Genomic DNA, 13892 nt, shown 5'->3' with positions numbered 1-13892 from the left:
AAGTGGAACCTCCGCTTATCTGCTTCCTCCCCCCCCCACCCCGGTGCCACATTTGACTCCTTTCAGAGGGGAACAGGGACCTGTTTTTGACAGGTACCCTTCCCCCGATTCGGGAGACGGCCCCGTCCCTCAAGTTTGGCCCTCCTTTCCTCTGCCGCCGGGCCAGTTAGTGCTGCGTGCTTCGCACATGTGCAGTAGAGAAGCGGCTGTGAAGCAAAAAGGCTGCAGCATCCGACAGCCGATCCGAAAATCAGCTGGGGTGCCGGCATCACAGGCTCCATGGACAGGCAAGTGTCCTTATATTAAAAGTCAGCAGCTACAGTATTTGCTGCTCCCGTTTACATTTCTTTTTGTAGAGTTTTTGGTAATGTTTTCCTGGCAGAAAAAAATGTTAACGCTCCTAACAGCTTTTTCTCTGGTCAAGTGATCTGGCTCCTCTTTGACAGCAAGCAGCGGGTGTAGGGGAGAGGAAGGAGCACCAACAAGACCAAAAGATCATATGGGTGACATCCCTACTCCCAGGCATTGCAAGCCGCTGTCGAGCACTCTCTCTCCTCTCCCCTGCAGCTGACACATGGAATCACAAGAGTGGACTGAAAATATTTATGTATATACATCTTTTTACACAGGTTAGTTAGCATAAGTGTTAGGAGGGGGGAGGGACAGTTTTTAAGTGTGTGTAAAGGCAGAATTCTATGCAGCAAAGTAAAAAATAACCTTCTGCATGCAGCTCCCCCTTAAATACATGCCTGCTCTTGATTCAGCGATGTGAACAAGAAAAGATGCACTCCTCTTTGGCTCCTGCTTCTCTCAATCATAGCCAGTGACAAGGAAGCAGGGGGGGGTGGAGCTCATGGACAAACACAGCCTGGCTCAGGAGTCATATCAAGTGGGGGTTGGAGCCAGGAGCACCACCAAGGAACCTGAGAGGATCGGGACTGCTCTGCAAAAGCGTTACGGAGTAGGTAAGTATAACATGTTTGTTATTGAAAAAAATTGTATCCTCTACAATCACTTTAAAGCAGACCCTTAGTTATTTTTTCAACTTTCCATCTATTGAATCTTCTGCCCTTGTTTTAACTTTGTTTAGTAAAACATTTTTTTCTGCCAGTAAATACCTTATATAGCCCACTTCCTATTTGTCTGGTAGACTTATGAAATCATGCATCGCTCTCTCTCTCTCTCCAAGAGAGAGAGATTGCCAGAAAGGGATGGGTATGAGTTATAAGAGGGCCAGTGAGAGCTTCAGAGCTGAGGTGTACCTCTGTGTAAGTGAACAGGCAGCAGCTTCAGCTGCCCACGGTAAAAATGGTTAGAGTCAGATTTAGTGGGGGGAGATTTACGCAGGACTTTTGGCAAGTACAGAATCACAGTATATATAAAATGTGCAAAGTGGTTGGAGGGAAGCTTCGGAATGGCAAAGATGTTTTCATTACAAATTATGTAAGAAGACTGCAGTTCCTCTTTAAGAGGTTAAGCTGGAATTCTACTTTAAAATGAATGTTGATTCCTTGCACACAGCCATACATTAGGGGTTCCATACTTTTGTATATTTTGATGCTATTTGTAATTGTATACACTGTGGAGTGGTTTATGCATTTTTTGTACTGTTGGGGCACTATTAGTATTATTCATTCAACCTTTTTTAGATTAAAAAAAAATATATATATATATATATATATATATATATATATATATATATATATATATATATAGTTTGTATTCAGACATTTTGATGAGTGCAACATTCTGTTGTGTTCAGCTTTTTTTTCTTTTTTTTTTTTTTTATTGTTAAAGCTAGCACAGGACCGATTGTTTATTGATATGGTGATATTAATAGACCTGGTTGCATCTGTCAGGTTTTGTGAAAAATAGGAACTACAATTTATACGGAAATCATAGGTGTGTGTTCTTATTTTATGCAGAACCTTGATCCTTCTCTTGCACTGTGTGAGCAGTATGGGGGAAAAAATAGATAAATAATATTTTATCTGGTCTTCATGCAGGACACATCTAAAAGAAATTCCTGCTTCTGCCAGGAACTCCGCAAACTGGACATGGGACTCCAAGAAGAGCTCCGACCTGTTTTGTGGAATGGGAGTAACACCCATGGAGAAAGATGCACTGGACACAGAAAATACTCCTCTGGACCAAATCATAAAGATTACTCCACCACAGAAGCGTCAGAAGCCAAAGGAGAAAGATGACACCTTTGTTATTGCTAGACGTCCAAGAGCAGCCAAAAGCTCTGCATCAGGTAGGAACTGTAGAGTGCTGTGCTCATGTGAAGGTGTGCAATATGTATGAGCCACCAAAACTCAGGGTAATGTCTATGTAAAAATAGAGATGGCAATTAAGGGCTAGTGTTGCAGCCACCTGACAACTTTTTCTAGGTTCAAGTGGTGCGATACTTGTTGCTAGAGAGCCTGTGTGTTATGAGAAACAAACACGAGACCTTTAAATCAGAGGTCACTAATCTTCAGGCCGCGTCCTGTTAGAAACTGGGCCCCTGGGAGGGTGACGCTGACCTCACTGGAAGATGTCTGCACTTTGGCGAGGCTCTCTCCAGGCATCAGGGCTTCTTGGAGCTTCCTGTCGGGTGTGAGCTACAACAAAATGGTGCTGGCAGTTGCTCTCTCAATGCAGCCAGTGCCAAACACACTAAGCCAGCAGCTTTATTACGTGCCAAAATCGCTCCACATGGCTCCACAGGTCCCATCCACCATCCTTCCATAAGAAACCCTGCAAAATCCATTGCAAGGCTGTCGCAGCCCAGTGGATTTTCCTCTACCCCTCACCGGAGGTGAATGTAGCCTGTGCTTTCCCTGATGACAACAGCATCCACACTGATCCCATCTCTGCTTTCCCAACCACAAACCAGCCCATGTTAGATCCCATGAAAGACAGGGTATTGTCTTTGAAATCATCCCTGCAATCGGACATGGCTTGCATGACCTAATTTAAAGTAGAACGATGGTCAACGCTTTTTTGGCTGTACTACTATGGATCACAGGAGTGCAGTTCGTTCTGCACTTCTGTGTCCCGTTTTCAGCTGTCTGAAGTCTGTCAATGTCACTGGTCCAGGCTCTGAAAAGATCCCCACCATATAGTCGAGATCCAACCAGAAGCCTGGATTGGCACCTGGTTCAGCCTCTTGGCAATCCGCCGAGAGCCTGAGCCAGCTGCTCCTGCCCCTCCACAGCCCAGCACTCCAGTGAGCGCTGGAGGGGCAGAGCAGAGATCCAGAGACTGACAGGCCCAGCTCTCTGCTCAGAGCAGAGGGGAGAACGTGGGGATCAGTGGAGATTGATCACTGCAGAGCCAGTGGGATACAGATGCAGCATCAGATTGCCATCCTCTCTTCTGGGAATTGCAAGAGGCTAATACTAAGGCAGATTTATGTACATTCACTAGGTGTATTTAAAATACGATTAATTCATATTTTTTATTGAACACACAACTGCATTCATTGACAACTTTTTTCCACTGTGTTCATTAGGAGTGCCATGTAAATGTGTTTGTATGTTTTTAAACCAGGCTGTAAATACTTACAACCCTTTTTTGTGTGTTTATGCCAAGCCATTGCATTATCATTTTTTTTTTCCTACCACTTTTCTTTCTAAAGGCATATCATGGGATTCTCTACCAGATGAGTTAGTTCTGGGCATCTTATCCTATCTGCCTCTAACTGAACTATTGAAAGCATCATGTGTTTGTAAACGTTGGAGGAGACTATCGTAAGTGTTCAAAACAATGTGGTAATACCTTTTTACAGAGTGGCTATAAGATGCAATATTATAAGACAAATATTATTCACCGATGACACTAGACCTTGGTATAAGATGCAATATAATGTGCCACCAGCGCTTGGTAACAGAAATGTATTACATTTTTGAGACAGCCCTTCACATTTTTTTTCTTGAAGTAGCACAGCCTACTCCCACATCATGTCACACTTAAACTCCAGTGTGCTCTTCTTCAGCGATGTGACTTCCATGTTGCCCCTTCTTGCTCTGTCTTTGGGCAGCCACTGATGATATAATGATGAGACTACATTATCTTAGCACTTGGCCTTTTTTCCAGCATCTTACAGCAATGGGGAAAGAGCAGAGTGTACACTGCACTTTGTGCCTGATTCTTTACATTTGCAAACTAGGCCCATTCACACCTATACACACTTTTGCATGTGCCTCCAAATGCGTGGTACAATAGTTCACTGTGTATATGCAATGCAATTAAATTTTAATGGCAACTAACACATATAGATTTGGCTCCTTTGCACATTAGGCCGTATAGGAGCAGTGTGTCCCTCCAGGCATTTTAGTGTGCCCAGCCCCACTGCTGGCAGCCTGTCTATGGCAGGCTGCAGCTGGACAAGACTGAATGCTGTGTCCATTGAGTAGTACCCAAACGCCTGGAATGCGGAAGACCTGTGTTCTGTGCATGAATGCATGGGGCCCTAAGTGCAGGTACCAATCAGTACTGCTCCTAGACCGCTCTGTTCTAAGGGCCTTAACATACCTGCGATTTTGTAAAAAAAAAAAAAAAAAAGTGGACTAGCTTAATTGAAAAGAAAAAGTACAGTTGATATAAAGGAAAAATGTGTATAATGTGTGAAAGGGCCCTATGGCCCAACTAAAGTCCCAGAATGTTTATTCAGGTAAACATTGTACTAAGAATCTTTTTTTTTTTTTTTTTTTTTTTTTTTTTTTCCCCTACTGTACTGACCAGTAGGAATTGGAGTTATACCACTTACCCTGTTTCCCCTAAAATAAGACCTAGCATGAGTGTCGGTGATGGCTGCAATATAAGCCCTACCCCCCAAATAAACCCCATCCTCTTTCCCCAAAAATAAGCCCTACCCTGAGAATAAGACATAGAAGGACTTTAACTAGGGCTTATTATGGGGGTAGGGCTTATATTGCAGCCATCGTCGACAATCACGCTGTCTTATTTTAGGGGAAACAGGGTAGTAGCCAACACTCTGTAACAGTGAGAATACCTTTTGACATTCTTTTGTAATATAAGTATGTGCTAAGGGGTGTAGCTGTTACAAAATGCTGATATACGGAGTTAATAAGATAAATGTGAGACTTCAGTTGGGCATTTTTATGCATTTTGGTGCTGAACAAATACATTGTATGAGCACTGACTAATGGTATAGGTATCATTTAATCATTTCATTTCTGTAAGAAGTGGAGTCTGCTATATATAAGCACCAAATTGGGCTATGTCAGAATTTGGACAAAAAAAAAACCTACCCCAGCAGTTTTGGTTTTTCGGAGTGCTGATCAGCCTAGTGCTGTGCAGTCATAAACATTCCCTCAGATAATTGATTTAGGCTGTTCTGAAACTTCTGTGCAATATTTGTTTTTTTCTTAGAATATCTTGTGCCTGCTCAGACTACATATATACAACGTGTTCCTTTCTCCTAGGTGTGATGAATCGCTGTGGCACAGTTTAGACCTCACTGGAAAACATTTGGTGGACGGAGTTATCGGATATTTGTTGTCTCTGGGAGTGGTTGTGTTGCGCTGTCCTAGATCTTGTATTGGAGAACCAATGTTTAAACAGATCAGGTGAGCATTCATCCGGACACGAGGTGAAAGAAAAGATCTGAATAGACTTTGATCTGCACATAAACAGGTTTTCTGGTATCGGCCAAGCAATCTGCATTTCTATTTGTGTATTGTGTAGACAGCCCTGGTATTGACTGATCAGTAATGATCAGCAGAATTTTGCAGCTTTGAGTGTCTGCAAAGTTTGTTTCATCCATCGCACACTCGTTTCCTGTACTGACTATAACTCCCCCAGGCTCAGCGCCATTGGGCTGCATAAACAACTTTCAGGCAAACAGCTGAATACAAAGTTAACCACTTAAGGTCTGCCCTATAGTAATTTTACTGCTACAGAGCAGCACCTCTGTGCTGGATCACGTATATATACATAATTTGACATTTTTGGGTAGAGGTCGGGCATGTGTGCCACCGCCGGCTTGCTCCTGCTGTGATTGCATACATCAGTAGCCTATTGGCAGGTGCCACAGACTCGATGTCCACCAACACCCACTGATAATCCTGCAGAGAGACAGAATGGAGATCTGCCTATGTAAACAAGGCAGATCACCGTTCTGACAGGAAGGAAGGCAAGGATCCCGTGTCTCTGCAAAGCGGGGACTAGGATCCATGTCTTCCCCCCCTAAAAGCACCTCCTACGGTGTAGTACAACACAGGTTAGGCACACTGTTAACCCTTTGATTGCCCCTGTTAACCCCTTCCCATCCAGTGTCAATAGTACAGTGACAGTGCATTTTTTTTGTTAGCACTGATCAGTGTATTTGTGTAACTGGTCCCCAAAAAGTGTCAGTATCCAAATGTCTGCTGCAATATCATAGTCCCCGCTATTGCTGCCATTACTAGTAAAAAATAAAATATATAATCTTTAATAACTTTTATGCAAACGATCAATCGATATACGCTGATTGGGATTTTGTATTTTATTTTGTTTACCAAAAACATATAGCAGAATACATATTGGCCTAAATTTATGAAGAAATTCGATTTTTTTTTTTTTTTTTTCGTTTTATTGGATATGATTTCTAACAGAAATAAAAAATCTAGATTTTTTTTTTAACTTGTCACCAAAAGAAAGCTCTGTGGGGGGAGAAAAAATGGCACAAATATTATTTGTGTACAGCGTTGCATGACTGCACAATTGTCAGTTAAAGCATTTGTTAACCCAAACCCCCTTCCCCGGATGTAACATACTGTTCCTTTTAAAGCTGGGATATGCAATTAGTGGACCTCCAGTTGTTGCAGAACAAGACTGACAGCCACAAGCATGACACCCAGAGGCACGATGGGACTTGTAGTTTTGCAACAGTTGGAGGTCCGCTAATTGCAGATCCCTGCTTTAAAGCATGTTATACAGCACAGTGCTTGTGCTGTGTCATTTGGCTCCCATATCGCCTAAAAAACCTGGCTGATCCTGCCTAGCTATACCCTCCCCCCTGCAAACCGACCACGATAATCATTGCTGCTAAACCCTGACATTGTGGTCTGTTTGCATGATTCCCTCAGCCGCAGCTCTCCTGTCTGCAGCTCTCCCTGTGTCCTCCCCCCCTCTTCCCCTCCTTGCTGTTTTACCTGATAAATGATTTGTAGTTTGTACAGCCAGCCTTGTGACTTGCACAACTTTTCCACAAAAAAAAGGAGACACACAGTTGTCCTGATTAAACAATTTCTCTTCCTGATTTAGCTGTTCAAAATGAATCGCCTCAGGGCGATCAATGTACAGTGCAGGGATTTTAACAAACTTTATAGCGGGGTACTACCTGTGTCTGTTTTAATGGAGAGGTTGACCTTTTTGCACATGTTACACCTGTATTTAGAGTTTAACAAAGAAACCCCCCTTTCCCTGCACCCACTGTTGCATCTTAAAATCATTGCGGCTTTGTAAGGCCCCGCCCACACAACCACGGAAGTCATTCCCAGCGACCTGTGAATGAAGTAACTACAAGTCACCACTGCAGATGCCTAAAATCTGACTTGTATCTTAGTGGAGACTTCTGGGAAAATCAGTGAGCCAATCACACAAGCAGGTAATTACATTTCTGGGGAAGTTCTGTACACCAACTGTGTGATGAAGGCCTCCTGGTAGCCATATTGCATGGAAAATTTTAGCACTGAAGATTGTAACCTTAAATTAAAATACGTTGTTCCAATTGTATATGATATATATATATATATATATATATATATATATATATATATATATATATATATATATATATATATATATATATATATATATATCATTTTTTTTTTTTTTTTCACGAAAGTGGAGTTGCCCTAGGACCATTGTAATTCCAAACTACAATGTCTCAATGCCTAGCCTAGAATCTACCATATCCGTTTTTAAGGAATGTTACATATTTGGTAGAACCTAAGGTGGTGTTGCAGGACCCTTGGTACTCTTTACTTCCTGCACAATTAGATCAGCGGGATAATTTGACAGTAGATTGTCATTAGGAATTTCCAGAGAGAAATTACCGGTAAATTCCCAATCTGAGCTCCTTTTTAGGTGCTGTGGCTTACAACATACTCTATTTGCAGTGTTTGAGTAAACCAGTATAATGTAGTTTTATTTCCTACCATATATTTTACAGACCTTTGCGACTACAACACGCAGACTTTTCTCATTGCACAATCAGCATAGATGCTTTGCGGAGTGTGATTTCCCGATGCCATAGGCTGCAGAATTTGAGTGTGGAAGGGCTGGAGCTGACTGATGACATAATAAGGTAAGAGACAGCAATGCCATAGAGGCATTCTATTGGTATACTATTGTCTGATATACAATGTATCACTTATTTACACTGTATGAAAGTTTAGTGGAGTAGCCTAAGGGTCCTTTCACACGGGGCGGATCAGTTCTGATCCGCCCCGTGGATGTCCGTTTGCTCAGCGGGGATCACTCCGCCGATCCCCGCTGAGCAGGGAGATGACAGGTCCGTCTCTGCACACTGTGCAGGGACGGACCTGTCACAGCGCCGCTCTCCCCTATGGGAGATCGGATGACGACGGACCGCAGTGCCCGTCGTCATCCGATCCGATCCACAGACGGATGGAAAAATAGCTTTTTCCTCCGTCACACTTTTTCGGATCGGAGCGGGTCGGATGTCAGCGGACATGTCACCGCTGACATCCGACGCTCCATAGAGCTCTATGGAGCACCCGTTCAGGTCCGCCTGAAAAACTGACAGGCGGGCCTGAACGGATCGTCAGTGTGAAAGGGGCCTAAATTATCTTCTACAGTCAGCCTAGAATTTATCAGTGCATTTATATAATATGTACTATGTAATTAGTGAAAGCTAATTTTAGATTTACTGTAAAAATCATACAGGCAGTCCACAGGAAGGAGTGCATTTCACTACATTACAAAGACCCCTTTCACACTGAGGCAGTTTTCAGACACATTAGCGTTAGAAATGGCCTCTAAAAAGCGCCTGAAAGCTGCCTCCCATTCAGTGCAATCAATGCTTTCACACTGGGACAGTGTGCTTGCGGGTTTTGTTAGAAAAAGTCCTGCAAGCAGCATCTTTGGGGCGGCTTGGGAGCGATCTAAATAGCGCTCCCAAAACACACCTGCCCATTGAAATGAATGGACAGCGTCTTAAAAGCGTTTTGAAAGGACTTTTTTTTTTCCTTTTTTTTTAAGGTCACGTTATTACATGACCATTAACCACTTACAGACCGGACCATTTTGCTGGTCAAAGACCAGACCACTTTTTGCGATTCGGCACTGCGTTGCTTTAACTGACAATTGCGCGGTCATGCGACGTGGCTCCCAAACAAAATTGACGTCCTTTTTTTCCCACAAATAGAGCTTTCTTTTGGTGGTATTTGATCACCCCTGCGGTTTTTATTTTTTGCGCTATAAACAAAAATAGAGCGACAATTTTGAAAAAAACGCATTATTTTTTACTTTTTGTTATAATTAATATCCCCCAAAAATATATAAAAAAACATTTTTTTCCTCAGTTTAGGCCGATGCGTATTCTTCTACATATTTTTGGTAAAAAAAATCGCAATAAGCGATTATTGATTGGTTTGCGCAAAAGTTATAGCGTTTACAAAATAGGGACAGTTTTATAGCATTTTTATTAATTTTTTTTTTTTTTTTTTTTTTTTTTTTTTTTACTAGTAATGGCGGCGATCAGCGATTTTTATTGTGACTGCAACATTGTGGGGGACCCTTCGGACATTTTTGACACATTTTTGGGACCATTGTCATTTATACAGTAATCACTGCTATATAAATGCAGTGATTCCTGTGTAAATGACACTGGCAGTGAAGGGGTTAACCAGTGGGTGGCAGTGTAGGGGTTAAGTGTTCCTAGGGGTGTGTTACTAACTGTGGGGGGGGTTGGGCTTTCATTTAGTGAACACTGATCTCTGCTCCAATCACATGGAGCAGAGATCAGCGTCACTAGTTGCTAGGCAGAATGGAGAAATGCTGTTAACACAGCATTTCCTCCATTCAGCCGTCCCGTGAGACGATCGCAGCGATCGAGTCCGTGGGTCCCGCGACCGGACTCACGGGGGTCCCGACCAGCGCAGCGGCGGCGCGCTCCCGATGGCAGGGCGGCATTGAATATTGGATGTACCTGTACGCCAATATGCCTGCCCGTGCTATTCTGTCGACGTACATCGTCGTGCGCTGGTCGGGAACCGGTTAAAAAAGTGACCTTAAAAAAAAAATCTGAAAAATGCCGCTAAAACACAGCTAAAGCACCGCAAAAACAATGGGTGCCTTGGGGATGCAGTATGAAAAGGTGTGTATGTGTGTGTATATGTATGTATGTATATATGTATATATATATATATATATATATATATGTGTGTGTGTGTGTGTATGTATATATAATATATAAAATTTGGGGGGGGGGGCGTAAACGGCACCCTGTTATAATGTACCATAGTGATGTTTCAACTTATGGCATTGCTATTGTGGCAGCATGATGTATCAAGTGTCTTCTGTTGTATCTAAAGCGGTTAACTAGTGGTAGGTCTTATTTGTATTTTACAATAACCCTGAACTGAAGTTATCTTTTAGGGCCACATAGTACGGAGAGGGATAAAGCAGTCATTGAAGGCTTAGCATTACATGGTTCCGGTTCTCTAATGATTATACCAGTAATTGAAGACTATTTGAAGGGAAGAATGACCAAAGCTTTTTTTGGCCATACATCTCTTTTGCTGTCAGCTGTTTCTGGGTCACAGGAGTGCAAAAGCAAATGCACTCCTGTGACCCAGAAACAGCTGACAGCATTTTAAAGCCCACTGTCGGCTGATGTCACGGAGCCGCTCGAGGATCTGGAAGGATCCTGATCGTATTGCCAAGATCTACTCAGCTGCGCCCTCCTTTCTCTAGCCCACTGCTCCAGTGAGCGTTGGAATGGCACAGCAGAGAGCAGTGACCAATAGTCACTGCTCTCCACTCCGAGTTGACTGAGAACTGAGCGATCTTAAAGTTGACCTGGTACAGCTGCTGCATCAGATGTGTGTGTTTTTTATAACCCCAAAATTCTTTAAAATGGAGATGTGCCACAGTATTGTGAAGGTTGCAGGTGGAATAAAGGTTACAATAGATATGGGAAGGCAGGTTTGTACTATGCATACGTTAAATTGTGTATAATTTTTTATAATTGTCCTGAAGGCAATACAGAGTTTAACTGGGATGGCTCTATGTAGATACACAAATGGTTTATCCTTCTGTATATCTATGGTGTGAGCAGAATCAGGAAGTCATGATAAAAGTGCAGTGATAAAATACTGTGGTAACTGTATGATTAGATTACACTACCACGATTAATCGAGGAGTAGCGGAGAGGAGGTAATCAAAGCCACCAACTGCTTAAAACATTGATTTAACCTATGAAGCAGCATTCCCACTGTATGCACACGCACTTGACTGTTAAGCCAAGAACAGTCAGCGCATCTCCATAAGAACATGTCCTAATTGTAAGCTTTGCACTAAATGGGCCAAGTGCAGTCCGGTGCAGCTGTGGCATGGATGACCTTTTTTAAATTTCCATTTCCATGCAACTTTAGAGACACAAGCAGTTGTCCTCTGATTCACGATGCAGCACACGGGAGGGGAATAATGCAATGTTCAAACAGGTAAAGCTAAAGGCCAAATCGTTTATGCTTATTAGTTGAATGTAGGGTTTTATTTTATAAAACATTTGTTTTTCTGTATAACTTTTGGGATCCTGTTCTCTTCAGTGCCATCGCCCAGAATTCAGATCTGGTAAGACTGAACCTTGGTGGTTGTTTCGGCTTCTCGTCAGAATCGCTATCGCACATGCTGAACAGCTGCTCTAGGTAAGGCGTTCTTCTTCTCTCAAGCAGTGTGTAAAATTAGGATCTTGTCGGGACACTGCAGAAACCAGAAGGAATTTTTGGACAACCAAGGGAAAGTCCTTCTACCAAAAACAATACAAAAACGTCAAGATATTTCTGCAGATAAGAATTGAAATGGGGTTACTTATTTCTATTTGTTTTTTTAAATGCATTTAAAATAGATTTTTTTTTAAAATTTATGTCAGACTTGAAGCGTATGATGACTAAATTCATAAGCATAGGCTATTTTCAATAAAACTGTCTTAGATTTAGATGGAGGGTTCCAAATGTATATTATTGACTTTCTGTAAATGTCAGCCTAGACCTTGCTGTTCCGACTCCCAATTGTCTCTATTGGTGATAGCCTTGTGACCAGTAGGCTGGTAGCAGTGGTTGGGGTTAAAGCGATATTAAAGTCTTTTTATTTAATAAAAAAAAACTTGTGCCTTCAATCTTGTGCTAAAAATGCATCCTTATTAGTGCATAAATTATCAAACGAAGGCCATAAAATGTTGATTTCACCGCTGTGCTCTTCAATCCCCAATAAGGTTAATGACACCAAATTGTGCTTACCGCCACCGGATAAAAAAAACCTACTCACCTCAAAGATTAGTTCAATGGGCACTGTGTATAATCACTCCTGTGCTATACCAAAAGCTGGCCATACACCATACAATTTTCTTATTCCATTTCCTTTAGATTTACCTTCAACTGTGTAGTACAAGGGCCTGCCTGATTGCACACAAACTGAAAGTGTTCAGATTTGACCTCATATTATATGGTTTGGGTAACTCTAAAGGAAATCTATAGAAGAAAATTGTATAATGTATGGCCAGCCTAACTGTGATCTCTCTCCTCCGCTCCTGGGAATCACCTCTGTCTCTCAATTCTGCATTCCACATGCAATCAAAAAAGCAGACTCCATAGTGCTCTCCATTTAAACAAATTTATTAAAAGGCCCCCTTATTAAAAACACTTACAAGATAACAATCAAAACACACTAATAAGGATGCATTTTTAGCACCGGAATTTTGTGGCAGTGCACTATATGGGACATTTTATGTGTTTTTGGTGTGGTGATATCACTAACGGTGTACAGCAGCTGCTGTGAATCTACACTATATATTTGCACAGTATTTTATATTTGTATTTGCATGTTATTGATTGTTACATGAGATTTTGTTCCATTTGGCTGTATTTAGTATATTTATAGGTAGTAGGGATCGACCGATTATCGGCAGTCAATATTCACTTTTTCTGAAGTATCGGTCAAAAAACTGACCAATATTGCTTTCAAGGGGTTTGCTTGGCTGTTATTACAAGCAGTGGGAGCGGACATGTTTGTTATTTAAAAAAAAAAAACCTTTACAATCCTTTTTAAGCTGTCCATATCTTCTCGGGGTCCTACTGAATGTTTTAACTCACGGAAACCTCTGTATTTGCATAGCTTAAACAAAAATGTCAGTGAAATTTGCCTAGGTCCACTGTACAATCATGTTTCGATAACAATGTAGTGCAAAGACCAAACTAAACACACACCAACTGAATCTATTATTTCTGTAGGGTCTGGGACTTTATAATTGTGGGTAAAACTAAAGGATATTCTACGGTGACCTAACATGGGGCTAGAGTACACTGGTTTTTGAGTTTTCTATTCTCTTCTGGGTCTTTTCCATTCACAATGACTTAAGGCTGTAAGCAGTTTATACTCTTTGTAAATATTTCAGAATGTACATTAGATCAGTTCTTCAGCCTATGTACAAAAAAAATGAGCAAGCGGCTACAAATACTGTAACTGCTGACTTTGTGACTTGACCCACAGCTTCCTGTGGGGGGCGCAAACTTTGATGGACCAAAGGTGATAGACCGGTAATTGTCAAATCTAAGTACCGCCTCCCCCAGACACAAAATGAAGTGCCAAAATTAGGGGGGGGGGGTCATAAAATGAAACTTCCCCTTTTTTTTAGGGTAAAGTTCTGCTTTAAG

At 41.8% G+C, this 13892-nt stretch overlaps 1 protein-coding gene across 1 annotated transcript in view; it reads left to right on the top strand.

The window, feature by feature from the left end:
* Positions 1-13892, top strand: part of SKP2 (S-phase kinase associated protein 2) — a 28348-nt gene that overhangs the window by 2172 nt on the left and 12284 nt on the right. The window contains exons 2-6 of the mRNA XM_077462857.1: positions 2007-2257; positions 3626-3737; positions 5436-5579; positions 8168-8302; positions 11790-11888. Coding sequence (XP_077318983.1) covers positions 2007-2257; positions 3626-3737; positions 5436-5579; positions 8168-8302; positions 11790-11888 — 741 coding nt within the window. The remainder of the gene's footprint in view (positions 1-2006; positions 2258-3625; positions 3738-5435; positions 5580-8167; positions 8303-11789; positions 11889-13892) is intronic.

This window comes from Lithobates pipiens, unplaced genomic scaffold, assembly GCF_037356315.1.
Source record: "Lithobates pipiens isolate NorthernLeopardFrog02 unplaced genomic scaffold, aLitPip1_a1.2 Scaffold_3, whole genome shotgun sequence".
Taxonomy (NCBI): Eukaryota; Metazoa; Chordata; class Amphibia; order Anura; family Ranidae; genus Lithobates; species Lithobates pipiens.
Note: the sequence above shows the minus strand (reverse complement) of the source record. Positions and strands in the feature narration are given on the sequence as shown.